At 35.1% G+C, this 22,229-nt stretch overlaps 1 protein-coding gene across 9 annotated transcripts in view; it reads left to right on the top strand.

The window, feature by feature from the left end:
* USP45 (ubiquitin specific peptidase 45) overlaps positions 1–22,229 on the top strand; it is a 57,659-nt gene that overhangs the window by 30,748 nt on the left and 4,682 nt on the right. For 6 of the 9 annotated variants that reach the window (XM_065911258.1, XM_065911263.1, XM_065911262.1 and 3 more), the window contains 8 exons: positions 6,766–6,847; positions 8,669–8,760; positions 10,305–10,361; positions 10,684–10,827; positions 12,111–12,783; positions 15,517–15,614; positions 18,697–18,783; positions 21,967–22,120. In XM_065911258.1, coding sequence (XP_065767330.1) covers positions 6,766–6,847; positions 8,669–8,760; positions 10,305–10,361; positions 10,684–10,827; positions 12,111–12,783; positions 15,517–15,614; positions 18,697–18,783; positions 21,967–22,120 — 1,387 coding nt within the window. Of the gene's footprint in view, positions 1–6,765; positions 6,848–8,668; positions 8,761–10,304; positions 10,362–10,683; positions 10,828–12,110; positions 12,784–15,516; positions 15,615–18,696; positions 18,784–21,142; positions 21,942–21,966; positions 22,121–22,229 lie in introns of those variants that run through there. The other 3 variants (XM_065911264.1, XM_065911266.1, XM_065911267.1) reach the window with 3 other exon arrangements.

The raw sequence follows: 22,229 nt of genomic DNA on the forward strand, positions 1-22,229 counted from the left end.
TAAAATGTTCAAATTGTAGAATAAATTTATAGACTTGTAAGTTGAGTTAGAGGTCTTTAGTCGCTGGAGAGACTTTTTACAGTTATATCTGTAGATGATATTTATAGGTATCTATATGGGTATTTATTGGCATCTTTCATTTAAGTCCGTTGAATATTTCTCTTGCATGGAATTTGTACCATTCGAATTTGCTTCTTTTAGTTGTGTTCTCTTTTCAAGGTATTAAAGTCAAGTTTACCTCAGACAGTATCAAAATTATATCAATTTTCAAGTTTATTGAATCTGAATTGGAGATTATTTCAATATTTAATAGCTTTTGGGACACATATTTCAATTTCCTTCACATGTAAGTATATTTTAGGAGTGAGTAACATGGTATGGATTGTTGTATGTTTACTTTTATATCCTACTTTGTATATATTTAAATTTTTGAATCTTGCATTAACTTTTAAAATACACTTAGAAGAGAGAGCCGTTCTAGGGAATATAATGTGCTGATCATAGGCTAGTTAATAAATAGAACTTACTTTCATAATTATTGGGGAGGAATATTAAAAATAATTATAAAACATATCATACATATAAAAGAACATGTACAAATATAGTTTAAAAATATAGTTTAAAGCATACTATAAATACTATTAGCACTCCTCCCTACCACCACCTCAAGAGTTAAAAAATAGATTATTAGTACCATAAAAGCTACCTGTTTCTTTTTTTCAAATTCTTCCTCAGCACAGATAACCACTATTTTGACTTTTACAGAAATCATTCCATAGTTTTGAGAGCTACTTCTGTATGTTTAAACAACACATTGTTTAGTTTCATAAAACTAGGTAACAAGCACAAACTTAACTGCCTTAATTGGATGGTTCCCAAAAGATGAGTTGAGAGAATCTCTGGAACATAGTCTGGCTTAGGCTTCCCAATTTACAAGACCTCTTTCTGGGGAGGTCAGTAGGCAAGGTCATGAATGTGTTCTGAGTCGCACCTGTCAAAGTGAAGGTCAACTGACAAGAGATTAGGAAGGCCCAGGTACTATTTCTCATCCCAGAAGGCTGGAGACTGCTCCGTGTTTTCCGCTTCTGAGTTCATCATGGCCCACTTCCTGACTCAGGAACAGGCCCAAGCAGAGCAATTCTGGGGTGCTAATTTGTGTCCTCTCCTGACCAAGGCCGCAGAGCAGGGAGGGGGGGTGCAACATTAGCAGCTCATTCCCTCTACATGCTGTCCTCAGAGAAAAACATGGTGGAGTGGCAGAAGGGATCTTGGTGTCAACCATACGTCCATCTTGTAAGTCTCACTGCCCCAGTCTAGATTGGTTGCCTCCCACATTAGATAATGTAAGCATCATTCTGAAATTCTTCCTAACTGTCCTCATGGGAATTCCCTTGACTCTCTTACATGAGAGTTGCCTGTAAACCACTTTGTTATCTTTCTTTGTTTATGTTCTCATTTGGTGGTGTGTGTGTATACATATGTTTATTTTTCCTTTTGATTTTTCAAAAAGTGGCATATACTAATACATGACCCTGTCTTTTTGAGATAACATATTGTAGCAACTTTTCATATCAGAAGATAAAAAGTTTCCTTTTTTAAAAAAAAAACCTCTTCCTTTATAACCAGTTCTAACCACTTCCTTATTAATTGTCCCTTATATGTTGTTTCCAGTGTTTTTGCCTTTATGAATAATGCTCTGATGAATAATGTATGTGTCTTATTTAGCATGTCTGTAAGTATATCTGTATAAATACAGAAGTGAGCTTTCTGGGTCAAATGATTCATGCATGTGTAATTTTGATAGCTATTACCAAATTGTCCTCCATAGGCATACAGTTTTCACTTTGTCAGCAACATAACATGTTTGGAGAGTGTTTTTCCATAGCCTCACCAAAAGACTGTTGTACCAAACTTTAAAATTTTTGCCAATCTGATAGGTAGAAAATGGTATCTCAGGGTAATTTTAGTGTACATTTTTCTCTTTTTGAATAAAGCCCAATGTCTTTTCATTTGTTCTTATTTTTTGCCTATTTTTCTACTGGGTTTTGATCCTTTGCTGATTTCTAAAGGCTTTTTGTGTACTAGAGAGGAAATATGTTACCAAGTTTATAATTTGTGATATGATTTTGCCTATAATGTGGCAATAGCTTTTTTTTATTTATTTTATTTTATTTTTTATTTTTCAGTGGGTTTTGTCATACACTGATATGAATCAGCCATAGAGTTACACGTATTCCCCATCCCGGTCCCCCATCCCACCTCCCTCTCCACCCGATTCCTCTGGGTCTTCCCAGCCCACCAGGCCCGAGCACTTGTCTCATGCATCCCACCTGGGCTGGTGATCTGTTTCACCACAGATAATACACATGCTGTTCTTTCGAAACATCCCACCCTCACCTTCTCCCACAGAGTTCAAAAGTCTGTTCTGTACTTCTGCGTCTCTTCTTCTGCCCTGCATACAGGGCCATCATTACCATCTTTCTAAATTCCGTATATATGTGTTAGTATACTGTAATGGTCTTTATCTTTCGGGCTTACTTCACTTTGTATAATGGGCTCCAGTTTCATCCATCTCATTAGAACTGATTCAAATGAATTCTTTTTAACGGCTGAGTAATATTCCATGGTGTATATGTACCACAGCTTCCTTATCCATTCATCTGCTGATGGGCATCTAGGTTGCTTCCATGTCCTGGCTATTATAAACAGTGCTGCGATGAACATTGGGGTGCACGTGTCTCTTTCAGATCTGGATTCCTCAGTGTGTATGCCCAGAAGTGGGATTGCTGGGTCATATGGCAGTTCTATTTCCAGTTTTTTAAGGAATCTCCACACTGTTTTCCATAGTGGCTGTACTAGTTTGCATTCCCACCAACAGTGTAAGAGGGTTCCCTTTTCTCCACACCCTCTCCAGCATTTATTGCTTGTAGACTTTTGGATAGCAGCCATCCTGACTGGCGTGTAATGGTACCTCATTGTGGTTTTGATTTGCATTTCTCTGATAATGAGTGATGTGGAGCATCTTTTCATGTGTTTGTTAGCCATCTGTATGTCTTCTTTGGAGAAATGTCTGTTTAGTTCTTTGGCCCATTTTTTGATTGGGTCATTTATTTTTCTGGAATTGAGCTTCAGGAGTTGCTTGTATATTTTTGAGATTAATCCTTTGTCTGTTTCCTCATTGCTATTATTTTCTCCCAATCTGAGGGCTGTCTTTTCACCTTACTTATAGTTTCCTTTGTTGTGCAAAAGCTTTTAATTTTCATTACCATACACAAAAATAAACTCAAAATGGGTTAAAGATCTAAATGTAAGACCAGAAACTGTAAAACTCCTAGAGGAGAACATAGGCAAAACACTCTCCAACATAAATCACAGCAAGATCTTCTATGACCCACCTCCCAGAATATTGGAAATAAAAGCAAATATAAACAAATGGGACCTAATAGCTTTTTTTAAAATGTAATGTTAAACATTTTTTTTGTTTTTGAATTTAAAAATCTTAAAATTTTTTTTAATTTTTATATGGCTTCTGGATATTGAGTCTTAGTTGAAAAGGCATTTTTACTTCACGGTTATAAAAGAATTTCCCCATGTTTTCTTCTGGTACTTTTATGATTGACTTTTATCTAAATCTTGATCTATTGAAATTTACCCTGTTCCATGATATTTCCATTTTTCCCATTTGGCTATCCTATAATTACCCAAACTATATAGTATGTTTTCCCCACTAAATTGGTAGCATTCTAATTATACTAATTTTTCATATTATTTGGGTTTTTTTTTCAACTTGTCCTTGGTTATGTTTGCTTATATGTTTAAGTACTAGACTTAACCTTTCAGTTATGAAGATTTTAATGCATTTAGTCAGTCATCTCTTCCTACACTTTCCTCCCTGCCCCCAAGTTTTCATTGCTATTCTTATTTATTTTTCCATATCTAGGTAGAACCTATCTCTCCCTTCAACTTCTCACATTAAAAAAAGAAAAAAAAAACTCTAAAATCTATATACTATTGCCATTTTCACTGGAATTATGTTAAATAAATAAATTGGGTGGAAGGTGAATTGAAATGTTCATTATGATAGGACTTATCCAAGAACATGCTCTGTCTTTCCATTTGATCAAATTTTCTTTTGTATCTGTCAGTAGTATTCCTCATTTAGATATTACACATTTGTTTAGTTTATTCCTAGTTATTTTATATTTTCAGTTGCTATTATAAATAGTTTATTTTCTTCTATATCTTCTAACAGTTCTGTTTGTGTGAAGGCGATTGACTTCATTATATTTATATACTCCCTATTAAATTCTCATTATTGTAGTAGCTTTTTATTTCATTTAGTTCCTCTGGCTTTGTAGTAGCTTTTTATTTCATTTAGTTCCTCTGGCTTTTCGAGGTAAAAAGTCATGTCATCTGCAAATAATTTTCTCTCTTCTATATCTGAGATTTATTTTATGTCAAATGCATCAGTAAAACTTTAATACAGTGGTAAATAGTAGTAGTGAATGGGGATATCGAGGGATTTGATCTTATTTTTTTCTCAGTGTATATGATGGCTTATATTAATTAATGTTATTAGATGATCTCCCTAATATCCCTGTATTAATAGAATAAAAGCCTCTTGGTCATACTATAATCTTTGTGGGGTTTTTTTTTATTGTGCAGCTATATTCTGTTGCTGATATTTTATTTGGAATTTTTTAAGTGATATTATATCATTGTGTACACTCTTGTCAGCTTTTGGTACCAATATTATGCTTCACGAAGATAATTTGATAGTTTCCCTTTTTGTGTGCCCTGGGACATAGATTTAGTGGAGTCTTTTGTGAAGTTATTAGGTCCTGGAGGTTTGTGTAGGGAATATGTAATTCAGTGACTTTAATGATATTTTTTTTCTCTTCCTTGAAAGCTGGAAAATTTTCTAATTTTTTTGAATTTTTTTTTTTTTCCTGAATTTTCAGATGTAATTACCTAAGAGTTGAGCAAAGTGGTCTCTCATAATTATTTGCAATATCTTTCATTTAGGTAGTGATTCTCCATCTTTGTTATATGTGATGTTATGCTTTACATGCTTATCTTTTTTTTTCACGCTTGTCTTGATTTAGATTAATTGGTGGGTTTATTTATCCCTGCTGCCCAGAAAATCAGCTTTTGATTCATTTATTTATTCTCTTCAATTTCTACTTTTATCCTCTTACTCTTTCCATATACTTGTGTTCAGTTTGATGTCCTTTTCTAAATGTATAAGTTAGTTGCTTAATTTGTTTTTAATTCTTTTCAATTGATTTACATATATAAAGCTGTTCTGAAGAGTGGAAAGTATCTTGGATTCTGACATATAGAATTTTCTTACTCTCTGCTGCTGCTGCTAAGTCGCTTCAGTCGTGTCCGACTCTGTGCGACCCCATAGACGGCAGCCACCAGGCTCCCGTCCCTGGGATTCTCCAGGCAGGAACACTGGAGTGGTTGCCATTTCCTTCTCCAATGCATCAAAGTGAAAAGTGAAAGTGAAGTCGCTCAGTCGTGTCTGATTCTTTGCGACCCCATGGACTGCAGCCCACCAGGCTCCTCTGTCCATGGGATTTTCCAGGCAAGAGTACTGAGTGGGGTGCCTTTGTCTTGTCTGCTTACTCTCTGAGAAGATTGCAGTTCGATTTAATTTCTCCTTGGCATGATAATTTTTTTAACAAAAGATTTATGTATCATTTTCATATCAAGAAATCGAAGTCAAACAGTGGTTTCACATATATGAAAACCTGTAATTAAGACTTTGCTTACTACTGTTCCCCTCACCCCACTGTTAAAATGTGAATTAGAGAAGATTAAATTTATCCACTAAGAGGGCCACAATTAGTGTAAAAGATAATAATTTATTAGTTTAAATAAATCTTTATTTTTGGAATATATGTAGTTTTATTCTGAGAGTTTTTCGTGACGTTAGATCTTTTCTTAACCATATGTAAGAGGTGTAGAACCATAAGCCTTATCATTTACTAAGAGCTGCTGATGACTTGAACACATGATTTTCATTGACAACTAAATTCAAATAAAATAACAATTAAGTTCTAGAGTTGTCTTCTTGTTGTGGACAATATTCTGGACTTTAGTCATGTATGTGTGTATATATGTGTTTATACATGCATGTGTGTGTGTGTGTGTGTGTGTGTATGTAAAATAATCTATATGGAGGTCATAGTGACCAGTTTAATAGCTTCTTGCGTATTACGACTTTCTTCATAGATAAGAAATTTCATATGGTCTACTTGTTACATTTTGCCCTGATTAAGGAATAAATCATCTTAGGGACAGAGTGGGGGAGAGGGAGGGAGGAAGCAAGAGATGGGGAGAGATGGGGGGCAGAAGAAAAAAGGAGAACTTATTCTAAACCTATAAAAGACAATGGGACTAGGCAGCTTGCTTTTTGTTGACTGAGAAAAATACTTTAAACCTAAGAGAGAACCTGTATGTAGGAACCTTGACTTATTTGGGGGAGAATCTGGCAACACAGAATTATTCATGCATGGAATTTTAGAACTGGAGTAAAAGACACATTCAAATTTCTAAAAATTCAGTCATTTTATTTTACAAACTAGGGAACTGAGACCCAGTGTATGTTGCTGTTTGAAAATCCTCTTTTTAAAGAGGATAAAGCTTGAGTCAGTTGTCACTGAAACCAGATTCTAGTCACAGAAACACAGAATAATGCTTTGAAAGGATACATTCTAGTATAGATTCTTAAGAAATCCTTATTGCTTTGTTTTATAGCGAATACAAGCTGGCATTCTAAAAGCATTTAACAATCCAACTACTAAAACTGCTGATGATGAAACTAGAAAAAAAGTCAAAGGTATGTTGACAGTTTCACTGTTAAAAGTTTTTCCTAGAAGAAAATATTATAAGTTTCTTTTTAGCAGGGAATTGGGAGAGGAACTGAACATTATGTGAACTAATTCTCCGAAGTATTGCGAGTTTACTTATTCCTGTAGTGGCAAGATAGTCTAATGGGTCATAGAAAGAAAATGTTAGAATCCATGTGAATTAAAAAAAATGACAACTAATATCAAATATACAGTTTGACTGATGGCACTTAAGAGAAGTATCCTGTGGAGATTTGAAAGGTTGTTGAAAGTAGCAGCGTCACTTGGAAGTTCACTTTTATCATACTGTGTCATTTTTCATTTGAAGTATGCTTATTAGGTAGTGGATTTATGGATATTGTCTAGTCTTAGCTAGGCAAAATGCTCAGTGTTCCAGAGATTCCTTCAAGGAAATCATTATTTAAGAGGATACTGTTAAGTCAAGTAGACATGTCTACTCGTAGTGTTTGACTCTTCATCAGCCAAAATATGAGACAGAAACAATGACTAACTGATCAAAGCTGATCATTTGTAATGATCAGTATTTAAATGTAGGTTTATATCCCATGTTATTAACAATTTACTGTGTCCTATAAATATATTCTTCCTTGAGGTAGTAACTCATTTTTAGAAAATGTTTAAAAATATTATTTCTTATAAATAAATAAATTTTATTTATTCTCTTTTCTTAATTTTGTTTTTTATAGCATTATATATAAAGCATGTCTATATAAACAAATATAAATACATTAAACTTGTATATAACAAAAGTTTATGTGCAGTTGAAAGTTCAAGATTTTAAAAAATAATAGGTTCTCAAGTACGCTCTGTTCTTTTGTTTTGAGATAGTGCCATCTAGTGCATGTTTAGAATAACTTCGTTTTTTCTTTCACTCCTTTTCAGTTTTGTAATCTTATTTTCAATCTCTTGTACAGTTTTCCTTAATGAAGCATCTTAGTTAAACATAACTTCTAAATAGTTAGCATCATAATTAATAGGTATTTCTCGATATGTCTGGATAAAAATCTGCTCTGTCATTCCATGCTTCAGGTAATGTTTTAAAATGATTTCAGTTGTTTGCATGAAATTTGAGGATAGAGATCCAAAGAGGATGGAAGAGAAATTTGAAAGAGGAGTGAATAGATCTTTAAAATTTTTTAAAAATATATTTCCCTCCATGGTTTGCTGTGAGAAATTTCAAACTTCCATTAGAATAGTGTGAAGCTCATGTGCCTGTGTGCCCATAATCATGCTTAAATTACACTTGATTCATGTTTCATCTGTTCTTCCCCAACTCCATATTATTTTGAATCAAAGCATAGGCATCATTTTCTTTTATTTATAAATATATAATATATAAATATAAGTAGAATAATTTTAACATTTCTATGTAACAGGAGTTAAATATATAGCTGTTATTAATTTCCATGTTAGTTCTTTATTCTTTGCAGTGTTTACTTATCTTTTACTACTCTTGTTGTTTCCATAGTTATGGTCCTGGCATTTGTAGCCCTAAATCATAATCTCTTTTCCCATCCCTCTGTCTACCTCTAGGTTAGGCACAGAGGCTTTTTAAAGGGTTTAGTGGAAGCAGTTGAGTGTGGTATGAATAGTGGTGATTACTCTACTTATTTTACTTCTTAAAGTTTAAGAACAGTCAGTTTGTTACTTATTTGAGACTACGGTAAAATATATTATTAAATATGGTCCCAGGTTATTCAGATTTCTTTTGATTCAACAGAAAAAAAGCCTGTTACATTGTTAGGTTGATGGTTGCTATGTTTTTTGCATTAAAAGTATTATTTTTGCAGCATATGGAAGAGAAGGTGTGAAAATGAACTTCATAGATCGTATCTTTATTGGTGAATTAACTAGCACGGTCATGTGTGAAGAATGTGCAAATGTAGGTACTTTGGAATTCACTTCAACATGGACTAGATTATAGTCGCATTGTTTTTATTGTTTTCTTTCACATGTAATCATCAGCAGTCATTTTTATTTGTGACAGATGACTACGTAGTAGTTTTTGAAAGTCTTTTAAAAATATATCCTTCACTGCTAGAAAATAAACATAATGTGTAATTTTTTAAAGTAAATGTTATCTAAATTTTCCTCTTGACACACCTGTGAAGTTCATTTAGCCTATTTTAGTATGAGCCTATGTGCTAGCTACTCATTTGGATTGAAAATGAAAGAGAAACTTCTGTGAAGAGAGTAACTACATTAATATCATTATGCGTTGCCCTAAATTGTAATCCAAATAGAAATAATTCAATGTAGTACCATAATTTAGGCTGATCTTCTTTAAAAGTTTACATTTATATGACTTGTTGAATTTTTTTTTAAAAAGCAGACCTGACTCATCTTTGAATTTAGTGATAATTTCATTTTGAATGCCATCTGTACTGTAACAGCTCCTTGAGGACTGTATAAGTTTTTAGAGGTTTTTCAATTGCTTGGTAAGGAATAATTCTGGAACTGTATGGCATATAATAGGTTTAAACTTCTGTCAGATTTTAATCATAAAAGAAGGAGTCTTTATATCTGTCTTCCTATCCCAGATTGTAGAGTACATTTCCTCCCTAATCTTTTAAAATCAGGATTATATATCGTATCTCCTTCAAGCCTGTCATAGTGAAGCACAGAATGTGTCATCATGATATTATGGTTGACCCTTGAACAGCATGGGTTTGAATGGCATGGGTTTGAACTGCAAGGGCTCACTTACACACAAATTTTTTCAATAAATACTGCTTAAGTCCTACACAGTCTGCATCTGGTTGAATCTGCGGACGCAGAATCCCAGATACAAAGTGCTAACTGTGAAGTTGTGAAGCTCTCATTTTTTACTATTCAGTGGGATGGGGGTCACCGTTCTTAACCCCCGCATTGTTCAATAGTCAACTCCACTTAGGTTTCTAATATAGTCAACACAGAAGTTGATTTCTCTTTTCACAAACTATACAGTATCTTTTAAAATAGAATTATCCTGAAGAATCTTCAAAACACAGTCAAGTTCTCTGGCTTTTCTCATGACTTTTTCTTAACATTTCATATTTTATTTATGTTATGGCCCCAATTTCACCAAAAATATGCTTATAAGTTAATCAGTTTTATTAAACACAGTGTATTTTAAAAGTTACTTTAAATATTCCACATTAGCCATATTAACAGTATTATAAAATTCAACTGTGTTGCATTTACTGAAGCTTTGGAATATCTTATTTTGATTAACCATATATGTGTTGCCATGGGGTCACAAAGAGTTGGATGCGACTGAACAACAAATGTATTGCTATACCCAGTTAAATTACTGTTTCCTCCAGGAATGCTTTTTAACTTAAGATTTTAAGTTTCCTGGGAAGTTTGATTTCTTTAAGACTTTACAAAACTATATTGTCTACATTAGAATTCTAACTGAAGTTCTCAATGTGTTTTCTTTTTAAGATCTCCACGGTGAAAGATCCTTTTATTGATATTTCACTTCCTATAATAGAAGAAAGGGTAAGGAGAAAAACCTTAAGTCTTTTTGTGAAGGACATTTATAAATTCATAGCATAGGCATTTTTGAATGTATTATCAGGCATCTGAGAGTCATTACTCTTTATATACAGTAATTGAGTTTGTGCAGTGTATTTGATATTAGAGTTTGTATATGTAGAGTGATATAGTTCCTAATCTCAAGGAATTTAAACCCTTATGCTTTATATTTTAAGAATTAACATTTAGGAAATTATATTTCAAGTGTTACAAATATTAAAAGTAGATGATATCCAGAATTTATTTCCTAAAGAAATTTTGTATTATGTACATGCTATCTATATAGGTTTCAAAACCTGTGCTTTTGGGAAGAATAAGTAAATATGGAAGCTTACAAGAGACAGATAATGGTCAGTACAGTGGCACTGTTACCGTAGAAAATACTCATCAACCCAGAGCCATCAGGAAGCATTCTTCATCTAAAGATATGGTAAGATTATATGCATTTGTGAAACATCCTGCTTTCTGAAACAGTGTAGTAAGAAAAATTTTTTAAAGTCTGCAAAAATAGAGAAAAAGGTATAATAACCCCCATGTACCCATTTCTCAGTGTCATGGTTGTCATCTCACAGCTAGTCATGTTTTTATCTGTCTGTCTCACATTTTCCTCCTCCTCATCCTAGATTATTTTGAAATAAATCCCAACATATATCTAAATGTATTTCTCTAAAAGATGCTTTTTAAAGACATAACCATTGTATCATTATTGTACCTAAAAATACTTGAAACTTCATAGGACAAACATCTAGTCATAATTTTAATTTCTGTAATTGTCTCAAAAAATATTTGTTTTTGTTTTTTCAAGCATATTTGAATTTAGGATCTTAAAAAGATCTATATATTCCCATGTCTCTTAAATGTCTTTTAATCCACAGATTCCACCTTTTTTTCCTTTGCAATTTATTTGTCGAAGACATGAGATCGTTTTTTTTCAGCAGTCTCACCTTCCTACATCAATAGTGATTCATTTTGCATATTGTGGTAGTTCGTTTTGCATGCAGTAATTCATCTACATGTTCTTAAGAGATGACTCTGTTCCCTTTGTTTCCTCTCTGAGGCAGTTAGAACTAAAGGCCTAAATAGGTTTAAGTTTGACAATTTAATTTTTTGCAAGAAAACTTTTTCAAGTGATGGTATGTATTTCCATCAGGAGGTGCATATCATGTTTGATATTTTTTTACCTGTGATGTTATCAGTAATTGATGACCATTATCTGACCCACTGTTCCACCAGGAACATATATGATTAATGAATAAAGCCATATAAATTTAAAGACATCCATTTGAATTTGCACCTTGTTAAAAAAAAAAGCAAAACTTTTTTACATGATATGATTTATACTAACCTGGCAAATTGATGTCTTACCAGATTTAACTTAGTCTGTTCAAAAGTCCTTTAAGGGGCAAAACTACAGAGATTGTGCAGAGGTTTACACTTGAGACGTCCCCAGCATCGTGCTATTCCACAAAAGTCCTGTTCCCCCTCCATAAATAGGTAACCATTAAGTTGGTTCCTTGTGTAAAAGTTTATTTTTAAATTAGAGCTTTTTGTTAGCATACTGTTCATTGTAGTTCGGGTAGATTTAGGAAATGGATTTCAGAGGTACTAGAAATAGTATTTTAATAATTGTGAAATGTTTAAATAAGACTTACTAGCATTTAATTTCAGTAAGGTCACAAGATTCTTTTCTCTGAAAACACTATCGACTTACAGAATCAACTAATTCATGGCAGAAAATGTGCAAGAAAATCCTCGTCTGGAGAAGATAAAGCTGCTGCCACGCGCCAGAGAAGTGAAAGCCTTGAGGTGAATAGAGACTGTCCGTTGCTCGCAAGCGCCGTGAGCACCGAGTCGGCTCTGACTGACAGCCCCAGCGACGGCAGTGAGGAGGAAGGCAGCCTTTCTGAGAGCAGCGTCGGTGCTGACAGCGAGCCTTCGGAGTCTGAGAGTGCTCCGAAGCAGACTTGGTTGTTGAGGCCCAGAAGCGGATGCCGCCCGCACACAAACGGACGCCCTCAGTCCCCGCCCCAGAGTGAAGCGCTCGCTAGGGAGGGCCGCCGCGCTGAGGCGGGCGTGGCTGAAGCTGTCTCCGAACTTCACTTGAGCAGCACGATAACGCGCGCTAGGGATTTTGACAGAGAAAGTCAGCCACTAAGTGTTTCACATAATTTGTGTTTTTCAGAGGACAAGCATATGGTGTCTCAGAGCCCCCAAAATGCTTTTCAGACCCTTTCTCAGAGCTATATAACCACTTCTAAAGAATGTTCGCTGCAGTCGTGTCTCTCTCACTTTACATCTATGGAGCTGCTGATGGGGAATAACAAGCTTCTGTGCGAGCGCTGTACTGGGAGGAAACAGCAGTGCCCAAAGGAAGCCACTGCTGCAGGTAAATATTTAGCTTATTATTATTTTTTTAAGTATTCATGGATTATCTGATAATCAGTGACTAGCGGGTTATAGATCCCACATGGAGGAACCTAAGAACCTGTCACCATACATTAGCTGCTTGGAGTCGGGACTTGTCTTATTCATATTTGTACCTTAGCACTGAAGACACGGACTGGGCAGGGGACATTTTCAATAGAATTTTGTCCAGATAAATCGAACCGGACGTATCCATCTCTGCCTTGAAAGTGCAAATCCACATAATCTTATTTCAGGAAACTAGCTCTCTGAAGTCTTTCCAGGAATAATTTCTGTAAAACTTAATTGCAACACCAGTGAGATTAATGTCCTTCACAAAAGTCATATCATGAGATATAAATTTGAAGATTTTAAGTATTATTATTATTATTATATATTAATATATAATATTAATATATTATGTAATATATTATATAATATAACTTATATATACTATAATAATATAATACATATATAAATATATTTATAAGTGAAAGGTTGTTGCTGAACGATAAGACGCGGGATTCTTGGCCTCCGGAGGAGACGAATTCAATCCGGGGCCAGAGACGAGGCTGGATCGCTCAGAGCTTTTGTGTAATAAAGTTTTATTAAAGTATAAAGGAGATAGAGAAAGCTTCTGACATAGGCATCAGAAGGGGGCAAAAGAGAACCCCCCTCCTAGTCTTTAGCTGTATGTTATATAGTCACAGTCTGTTAATGAAAAGAAAGGAATGTCATAAAATCTAGAATGGCACCAGATAATTCATCCCAGGCCATAAAACTATTGACTTGCATCTTGTACCAACAAATAGTTTCGTTTACATAGACTAGGGGAACAATACCTGAATAAGTAAGTTAGGCCCTTTGGCGGAACCAACTTGAAGATGGAGTCTGGGGTTCATTAACATAGCTTAAGACAACATTTCCATACGAAAAAGAAATGTATTGGTTAACTCAAGGTTTGGGAGTAGTTAGCTTTAGGTGAGACCAGGTGTCATGGCCACACAGAATGTTAGGAGAAACCTCCTTTTAATTTTGTATAGAGAAGGAAAAACAGATCGCTGGTTTGTTCTTTTCTGCCGGTTAAGAGAGATAAAAATGTCTGGCACTTACAGTCTCATACCTCCATTTGGAGACCCCTGGCCTTCCTGCCTGTTACTCTCTCATAAGTATACATGATAAATATATAAATAAAAATAAATATATATAATAAATATTATATATATATTTATAAAAATGTATATAATAGATATAATATATAATAATAGATATAATATAATATAATTGTGTATAATATATATTATTATATATTATAAAGCTTGCTATATATGAACTATGTTTTGTTGACAAGAGAAAAGTAGAAAAGGTTGCTTTGTCAAGTAGGAGATTTTTGGTGTACCTCTAGCCTTGATTAAATGAAGAAAAAATTCTGATTCTTAATGACTGTTTTAAAATGTAGGTTTTATTATTCGGGTATAATAAGCCTAACAGATGAGATGATTGCCACTGAAGAGGTAGTTTATTACTTAAGTGTGGTTCCCAGGAGGAGGGGACACTAAGACATGCCACCCAGGGCCACCAGGGGAAGCACCAGGGCTGGTCAGGAGACAGAGGGAGCGGGGGGACGTGCAGGCCAGTGCCTTTATGGTGGTTGCTGAGGGGAGGAATGGGTGAAGCTGGGTAGGAGGGTTTAGAAGTGAATAATTTCTGGGCTCTGAGGTATAGGGGCTGTCTCTAGTGGTCTGGTACCTGGCACTGGTGTGAGTAGGGCAGGTGAATAATGACCTAGAGTATCAGAGCCCAGTAAAGGAGGCAGTTGGGTAAGGGCTTTGGAAATACATGTGAAAGGCACACTTAATTTGTTTACTATCTAGGAATTAGCTAGCTCTGGAAAAGGCCCTTTCCAGTGTCAGCAAGACCCCAGATGTGAAAGCATCAGAATGAAAATATTAATACATTAAAATTAATGTCTAGATGGGAGAGGAAGAAATGCCAGCTTATACTAATCCAAGTTAAATATGCAATTGGCCATATTCAAATCCTATCACAAGTCTTTTCTAACAACCTCTTGTTTTTTTATTAATTTATTTTTAATTGGAGAATAATTTCTTTATAATGTTCTGTTGGTTTCTGCCATACATCAACATGAATCAGACATAGATACATATGTCCCTTGGCTCTTAAACCTCACTCCCCCTCCCATCCCGTCCCACCCCTCTGCATTGTCACAGAGCCCCAGGTTGAGATCCCTGCATCATAGAGCAAATTCCCACTGGCTAGCTGTTTTACATATGTAACAACCTTTTATGGAAATGTCCCATCGTTCCCATGATACGGTCTCCTTTCACTGCAGTGAGTAATGACTCAGTTTTTTCAACTACAGGTATGTTTCTGGTGGTGTTTGACTGGAAGGCATTAACATAAGTCACGTCTGGTCTGTCAGCTTTCCAGCTTCCAGAGTTGTGTTGCAACTGTCACCTCCCCTATTCTTTGTCCTTATAAGTGTGTGCCTTAAAAAAAAAAAATTCCTTTCATATTATTGGAGTTTTAGGATTGAGTTGAGGCTCCCAGTAATCAGAAGTCTAACTTCTTTTTTTTTTTTAACATTTTCAAAAATGTGGTATAATGCTTCTATTTAAATGTTTACTGTACTATATGGGCAATAATATATAAGATGTTATTTATAAATAAATTTATTATATTGTATCTTATGCAGAAAAGAAAGCAGAAGGGATTTATACTAATGCCAGGAAGCAGTTGCTCATTTCTGCTGTTCCAGCTATCCTGGTTCTCCATCTTAAAAGATTTCATCAGGTAAATTCTCTTTAGTAGCCCTATACATGTTTTCATCCTATGTTTTGCAGAGCCCTTAGTCTTATAAGACTTCCCAGGTGGTAAGTGGTAAGGTATCCACCTGTTAATGCAGGAGATGCAAGAGACACAGTTTGATCCCTGTGTCAAGAAGATCTCCGGAGGAGGAAGTGGCAGCCCCCTCCAGCATTCTTGCCTAGAAAATTCCATACACAGAGGAGTGTGGCAGGCTACAGTTCATGGGTCGCAAAGAGCTGGACACAACTGAGCAACTCAGCATACACACACGAGTCTTGTGCTGTCAAGGATTAGGCAGTAATTTATTGAATTTAAAAATTTTCTTGTGAGATTTACCTCTTTCAGCTATGATAGCTTATAAGACTTTTCTAAATGAGATTGTCTATTTCACAATATTTGAAGATTTAGCTGGTATGATAGGAACCTCAGTGGTGTGTGTGTGTGTGAGAGAGTGTGTGTGTAGGTTTGTGTCAGTGGAAAATAGAATTTTTAAGGAACCCTTAGAAGCAGGGAAAAAACAAGGTACACGCAGCTTTCTGAGGTCTTATCCCAATGGAGAAGAGTGCTTGGGCTGAGTGTGTTTGGCTGGGACTAATTGTAAAAAGGGCTACAAGGTAGATCTCATTTTTCTAGGACTCTAGTGGGAGAGAACCTATTTTTAAAAGTTTTTCTCCAATTGGTTATACTTTAATGTCTTATCTCTCTCTCTCTCTTTTTTTTTTGCATTTGATAAAATGATTTTAAAGTTTCTCCAGAAGAAACTTTAGTAATTAAGTACTGTGGTCAGAATTGTCAGTAAATTTGAGTACAATTTAAAGTCTGTTGATACAATACAGGATGAATCTCAAATCAGTTGGGAAGGAGGCTAGGTTATTCTCTAAAGGACTTAAGAAAGGTGTTTGAAATAAAAATTTAGAGCTACCTTCTAGACCATATATGTTGATATCAGTACTATTTTCAGACAGATTTTTAAAAATTGTATGAAACATTATTGAAAGACCAGAAGAAAACTTCAGGAAAATTACTAACCTGATCCTAGTGTGAACAATTTTCTAAATATAAAACCCTTGAAAGAAATCTCAAGAGATGGAAAACTTTGATGATATATCTGCAACATTTCAGGTGGGCCACAGATGGACTGGAAGAGATTTTTCTCTGTATCTCCATCCCTACACAGGGAAATTAGATGAAGTTCTTGATTTTCTGTAGCCAACGTTACAGAAACTCTGTGGACATGGCCATGGAAAGCGGAAGTAAATGTGTTGTGTCTCATTACAGTACATCAGAATGCTAAATGGAAGGTGTATATCTGCAGGGACTTGGTGTGAACTTGCTAGGGTCATGCCGGATTTGAGAATGATATACCACGGTTATTTTATATTTGGTACTTGCATCCCTTTTAGGAACAACCTACAGAAGGAATTCATGCCCTTACAGGGAAATTTTTATAGACGTCTAGGTCCCTTCTTGATCTCAGGCTAGATGTAATGTCTGCAAAGCCACATTCTCATTCCCTGGAACTGTGAAATAGAGGGATCAGAATCTCTAAGCAGTGTCTCTGCTTCTAGCTTTCTTGTGTCCCTGAAAACCTATTTCCCCATACTAATTTTAGAGTTCTATATTAGAAACATCCACAGTACCTGAGAGATCTCAACAAGATAGAGCTCTTTGTCATAAATATAGCAAGTGATTAATATTGAAAATAAATAAAGAGCTCTTAAAGATCAATAAGATAAAGATCAAGACTGCAATAGTAAAATGGTAAAGAACATGAATTGACAGTTCATAGAAGAAGTAAAAGATTCCAAGAAAATGTGAAAGGAAGTTCCATTCTTTCTGGCAAAACAAATGCAAAATACAATGACAGTGAGATTCCCCTTTTAGCCTGTCCAAAATGGCAAAGATTATAACAGTGTTGATAGAAGTCTCTTCTCTTAAGGTTTAATTTTTCAACAGCAAAGTACTATTTGGGGAGGACACTTAAGCCTGACATGATCTCAGACATTGCTGTTATCAGCTGCTTTATAGATGTCACCTGATAAGAAAAAAAGGAGGCAAACAAATTGAATACAGATTAATTTTTCCTGACATATGACTTCATAATTTCATGTCTGATATCAGGTTAAGACTCCTAAAGATGACTTGAAAATACAAATCACTGGCAATATTTCGTTCAAAAAATAAGTTTTTTTTTCTTTAAAAATAGATAAGAAATAGGCAATGATCTGTAGTAAGTGTTACGTAACTAGTGTGCAAATAAAAAGACTAGTCATTGAAGTAAGTCATGAAAGCTTTTCATGAAAGGTTGCATATGTATTAATTTTGTCTACCCAAACACCTCAGATTCAAGTATCTTCTTATTCTAAAAAGAGTCCATTTTTATTTTTGAGTTTCCTATCCAATATATTTGATGGTCTGTCAGGAAATTTTTATTATTACTTAGTGCAAATATACATTTTTCAAGGCCTGCCTTTGGATGCTAAAAAAAAGAGAAAGAAGTAGAGTTTCTTAATCAACATGAGGATTCATTTTGATTTATATAATATATAATGTTTATTTTATTGATAAAATTGAGTGTTCTGGCTTTTTTCTTTTTAATGAATGAGTATCACTGAGTTTTAGAACTGAAAATGACCTAATCTCACCCATTTATACCCATTTGCTGCCTTGCTGTAGATAAGGTTGTCTAGAGTCAAGTTAACTGTTAACCAGTCATTCAGTCAGGCCTGTAACACCAGACTCCTGACTCTTCAGTTGAGTACATTTTTAGGTAGCATAAGTGTCAATAGCTTAGCTTTAATCACATTGAGTTTATTTTTCAGTGTTGAAATGCACAGTGAAAGTAATTATTTTTATATTGTCTGTGGTAAAAATACCCATGTAAATGAGTGATCTTTGCAATAAGTCGATGAAACCTAATTGAGAACTTGGTCATATATCAGTTTTGAATTGTTGATGTTTTAATAGTTATGAAGAGATGAACTTTTTGGATTTCTCTTTTGGTTTTAATTAAAATTAATAAACCCAGTGATCTATAAATTAAGTTTGTGACAATGGTTTTTTTTAGGCTGGTTTGGGTCCTCGCAAAGTAAACAGACATGTAGATTTTCCACTTATGCTTGACTTAGCGCCGTTCTGCTCCGCTACTTGCAAGGTATAGTATATTGTTAAGATACTTAATTGTCTTGCAAATAGTATGCTTCAGAATATCCTATGTATTGTTTATTAGACCATGTCTTTCTCCTCTCCTCCTACCCTCTGTCTCTCTTGTCCCCTCCCTCCCTTTCTTCTTGCATCCAACATTTAGCACACTGAATATGACTTTTGTCCTTTGGGAGACAGAATAAGTTGAAAAGATGCATAAAGCATGGGTGAGGCATGAGGTTCATGATCAAAGCTGCTTGTAAATGCTGCTGGAGTCGGATAGTTGCTGAGAGAAATAAGCAGATTTTGTGCCCTCTCCTGTTCCCTGTGAATGACGTGCTTAACTGGCAGTAGTTTTAGCATTTGAAGTTGTCTTCTCTTTTGGAAACCAATGTACTAGTGCATTGTCTTCCATGCCATTTCATGTACGTAATAGACCAGTGTACTCGCCAACTGAGTGCAAATTTAAAATTACTAGTACTTTAATAATCAGACATAGAAAGCAAGCTGCTTTATAATTGCTTGTGCTTATATGTGAGAACTAACTGTAGGTGACATTGATGACTTTGCTTTCCGTGTGGAAACCACACAGTTCTGGGGTAACTTACATATTGTCCTGCTTGCCATTTCTGGTTAGCAGTCTAGGTTTTGTGCTACGTAAACTTATTGAACTTAATATTTTCAACACATTGATCAATCAAGACAAAAATATCTTAAATGCAGTTTTTCAGTGAATCCAGTTCATCTACTGTGGAATACCAGCACTTTCTGCCAGTTGTTTACATTCAGTATTCATAGAATTTGATATATTCATAGAATTTGATAATGTGGCAAACAAAATATCTAGCAAGCTGTGTGTTAAACTTACAAAAACATATTTTTTTAAAGTACCTATTATGGAGAATTTCCAACAAACACCAAAGAGAACAGTACAAATTAACCTCTCACCCCCAGACCCTACATATATGGCCAGTCCTGCCCCGTCCACATATTCATCTACCTCTTCCTTTTATATTAATTTTTTTCTTACATTATTTTGAAGCAAGTATCAGATATCCTTTCATTCATAAATCTTTTCCTCTATGTGTCTCTAAAAGATAAGAATTACCACCCCTCCTTTTAAACATAACCACAATACCACTTTCACGCGAAAAGAATTAGCAGTACTTTTTATATATTCTGGGCTTCCCTAGTGGCTCAGACGGTAAAGAGTCTGCATGCAGTGCGGGAGACCCGGGATCAAACCCTGGGTGGGGAAGGTCCCCTGGAGAACAAAATGGCAATCCACTCCAGTATCCTTGCCTGGAAAATCCCATGGACAGAGGAGCCTGGCAGGCTACAGTCCATGGGGTCACAAAGAGTTGGACATGACTGAGGGACTTCACTTCCACTTTCTATCTTCTAGCATACATATTTTCAATTGTCTAATAAATTCATGAATTATTTCCAAGTAAGGGCTACATGTCATGATTGAAAAATACCTCTCTTAATATATAGTTTCCCTCTCCCATCTCTGCTCCTTGCAATTTATTTGTTGAAGAAACTGGATCATCTTTCTGGTAGTTTCCTAGAGTTTGGATTTTGGTGATTATTCCTTTATCCTCTTCATTTCCTACAAATAGGTAGTTGTATCAAGAGAAGCTTGAATGGATCCTCACCCCACCCCACCACTCCCACCCCAACCCCTGATAAGGCTGTTTCATAGGGAATGTTCTGTTCTTTCATCAGGTGGCACATAATGCCACTTACTTTTCTGTGATGTTAGCAACCAGTGTTGCTCAATGAGTTCATTAACAATTACAGAATGGTGGTATCCTGTTACTCTTTCTTCATTTATTTACTGGAATACTTCTATATAAAGAGAAATTCCTTTTATCTCTTTAGTTATTTTACATTATAGTTCTTTTAGAAAAGGCAGGATAAATGCTCAATTCTTTCTCCATCCCCCTTTTAAGCTAGTTTTCAGAATAATGAATTTACTATCATTCTCAAACTGTGATCAGTAAACTTATCATTATGAATTCATGGATTTCAACACACTAAATTTGTTTCCATTTACTACACTCTTCTTTTAATTCATAGTTAATTCGTCTGGTGGGTCCATTGTTGGCCACCGAGAGCCTCTTCAGGTTGGCTCCCGGGTTCTTTTGACGTGATCCCTATGGTTGCGCACAGAGTGATTATGCCACCAACTGGATGTTCATTTGCTTTGTTTTTAAATTTCCATTTTTAGGGATTGTTACTTAAATTTGTTTGTTGTTTAATAATTACATAAGTATGTAGTTCTAAAGTCAAATGTGTAAATCAAGGTAATTCAAACAACTGTAGGTTTTCTCCACGTCTGTTCTACCTTTCTTTCCTTCCTTTAGAGATGACCATTTCTTCAAATTATTATTTATTCATCTATAATTTTAAAAAATATAAACAAATAAGTGCATATCTATTATATATATATAACATCTCACCTCTAATAATTATAGCTTACAAGATGTATCCTTTTTTCCTACCGTATTAACATTGTATCCTGGAAAGTATTTCATAGCAGTGTTTAGAGATAATCTGCAGTGTTTTTCAAGCAGCATAATACTCTATTCTATGGATGCATTATAGTTTATCCAAGCCATCCCCAGTTTATGCACTTTTGAGTCTACAGTTTTTTGGCTTCACAAATAATCCTGCAATCACTTGTCTGGTGCACGTGTTTTTACATATTGCTCATGGTACCTATGAGATAAAGTTCTAGAAAAGGGATTGATAAATCCAAGAGTAATGCACTTGTAACTTAGCTAAATAAAATGAAATTTTTCTGAATAGAGCTACCCTGTTGCATTCCCATATGTGAGCACTCTTTTTCCCGACAGCCCAGGCAACAGAAAAAAGGTCAAGTTTTTGCATTTCACTTTCACTTTTCACTTTCATGCGCTTGAAGAAGGCAATGGCAACCCACTCCAGTGTTCTTGCCTGGAGAATTCCAGGGTCGGGGGAGCCTGGTGGGCTGCCGTCTATGGGGTCGCTCGGAGTCAGACACGACTGAAGCGACTTAGCAGCAGCAGCAGCAGCCTATGGGCAAGTACCCCAGTGTAGTGTTAATTGCTCTTATTTTAAGTAGGATGTGCATTTGATTTAATTTTCCTTATAATAAGATTTCACTAAATATTACTAATTGAGTTTTTTTCTTTTCTTTGTCTAAAAGAATGTCAGTGTGGGAGGTAAAGTTCTCTATGGTCTCTATGGCGTAGTGGAACATAGTGGCTCAATGAGAGGAGGTCACTACACCGCTTACGTGAAAGTGAGAACACCCTCCAGGAAATTACTGGAACACATCACTGGAAAGAAAAATGTACCTGGTATGCCACCCTGAGTTTATTTTATTCTTAAAAACAAATTAATTTATTCTTTTTCTGGAAGAAGTAAGTTTTTTCATGGATACTTCATGTGGATTCATTTTGTTAAGTG

The sequence above is a fragment of the Muntiacus reevesi genome, chromosome 19 (genome assembly GCF_963930625.1).
Source record: "Muntiacus reevesi chromosome 19, mMunRee1.1, whole genome shotgun sequence".
NCBI lineage: Eukaryota > Metazoa > Chordata > Mammalia > Artiodactyla > Cervidae > Muntiacus > Muntiacus reevesi.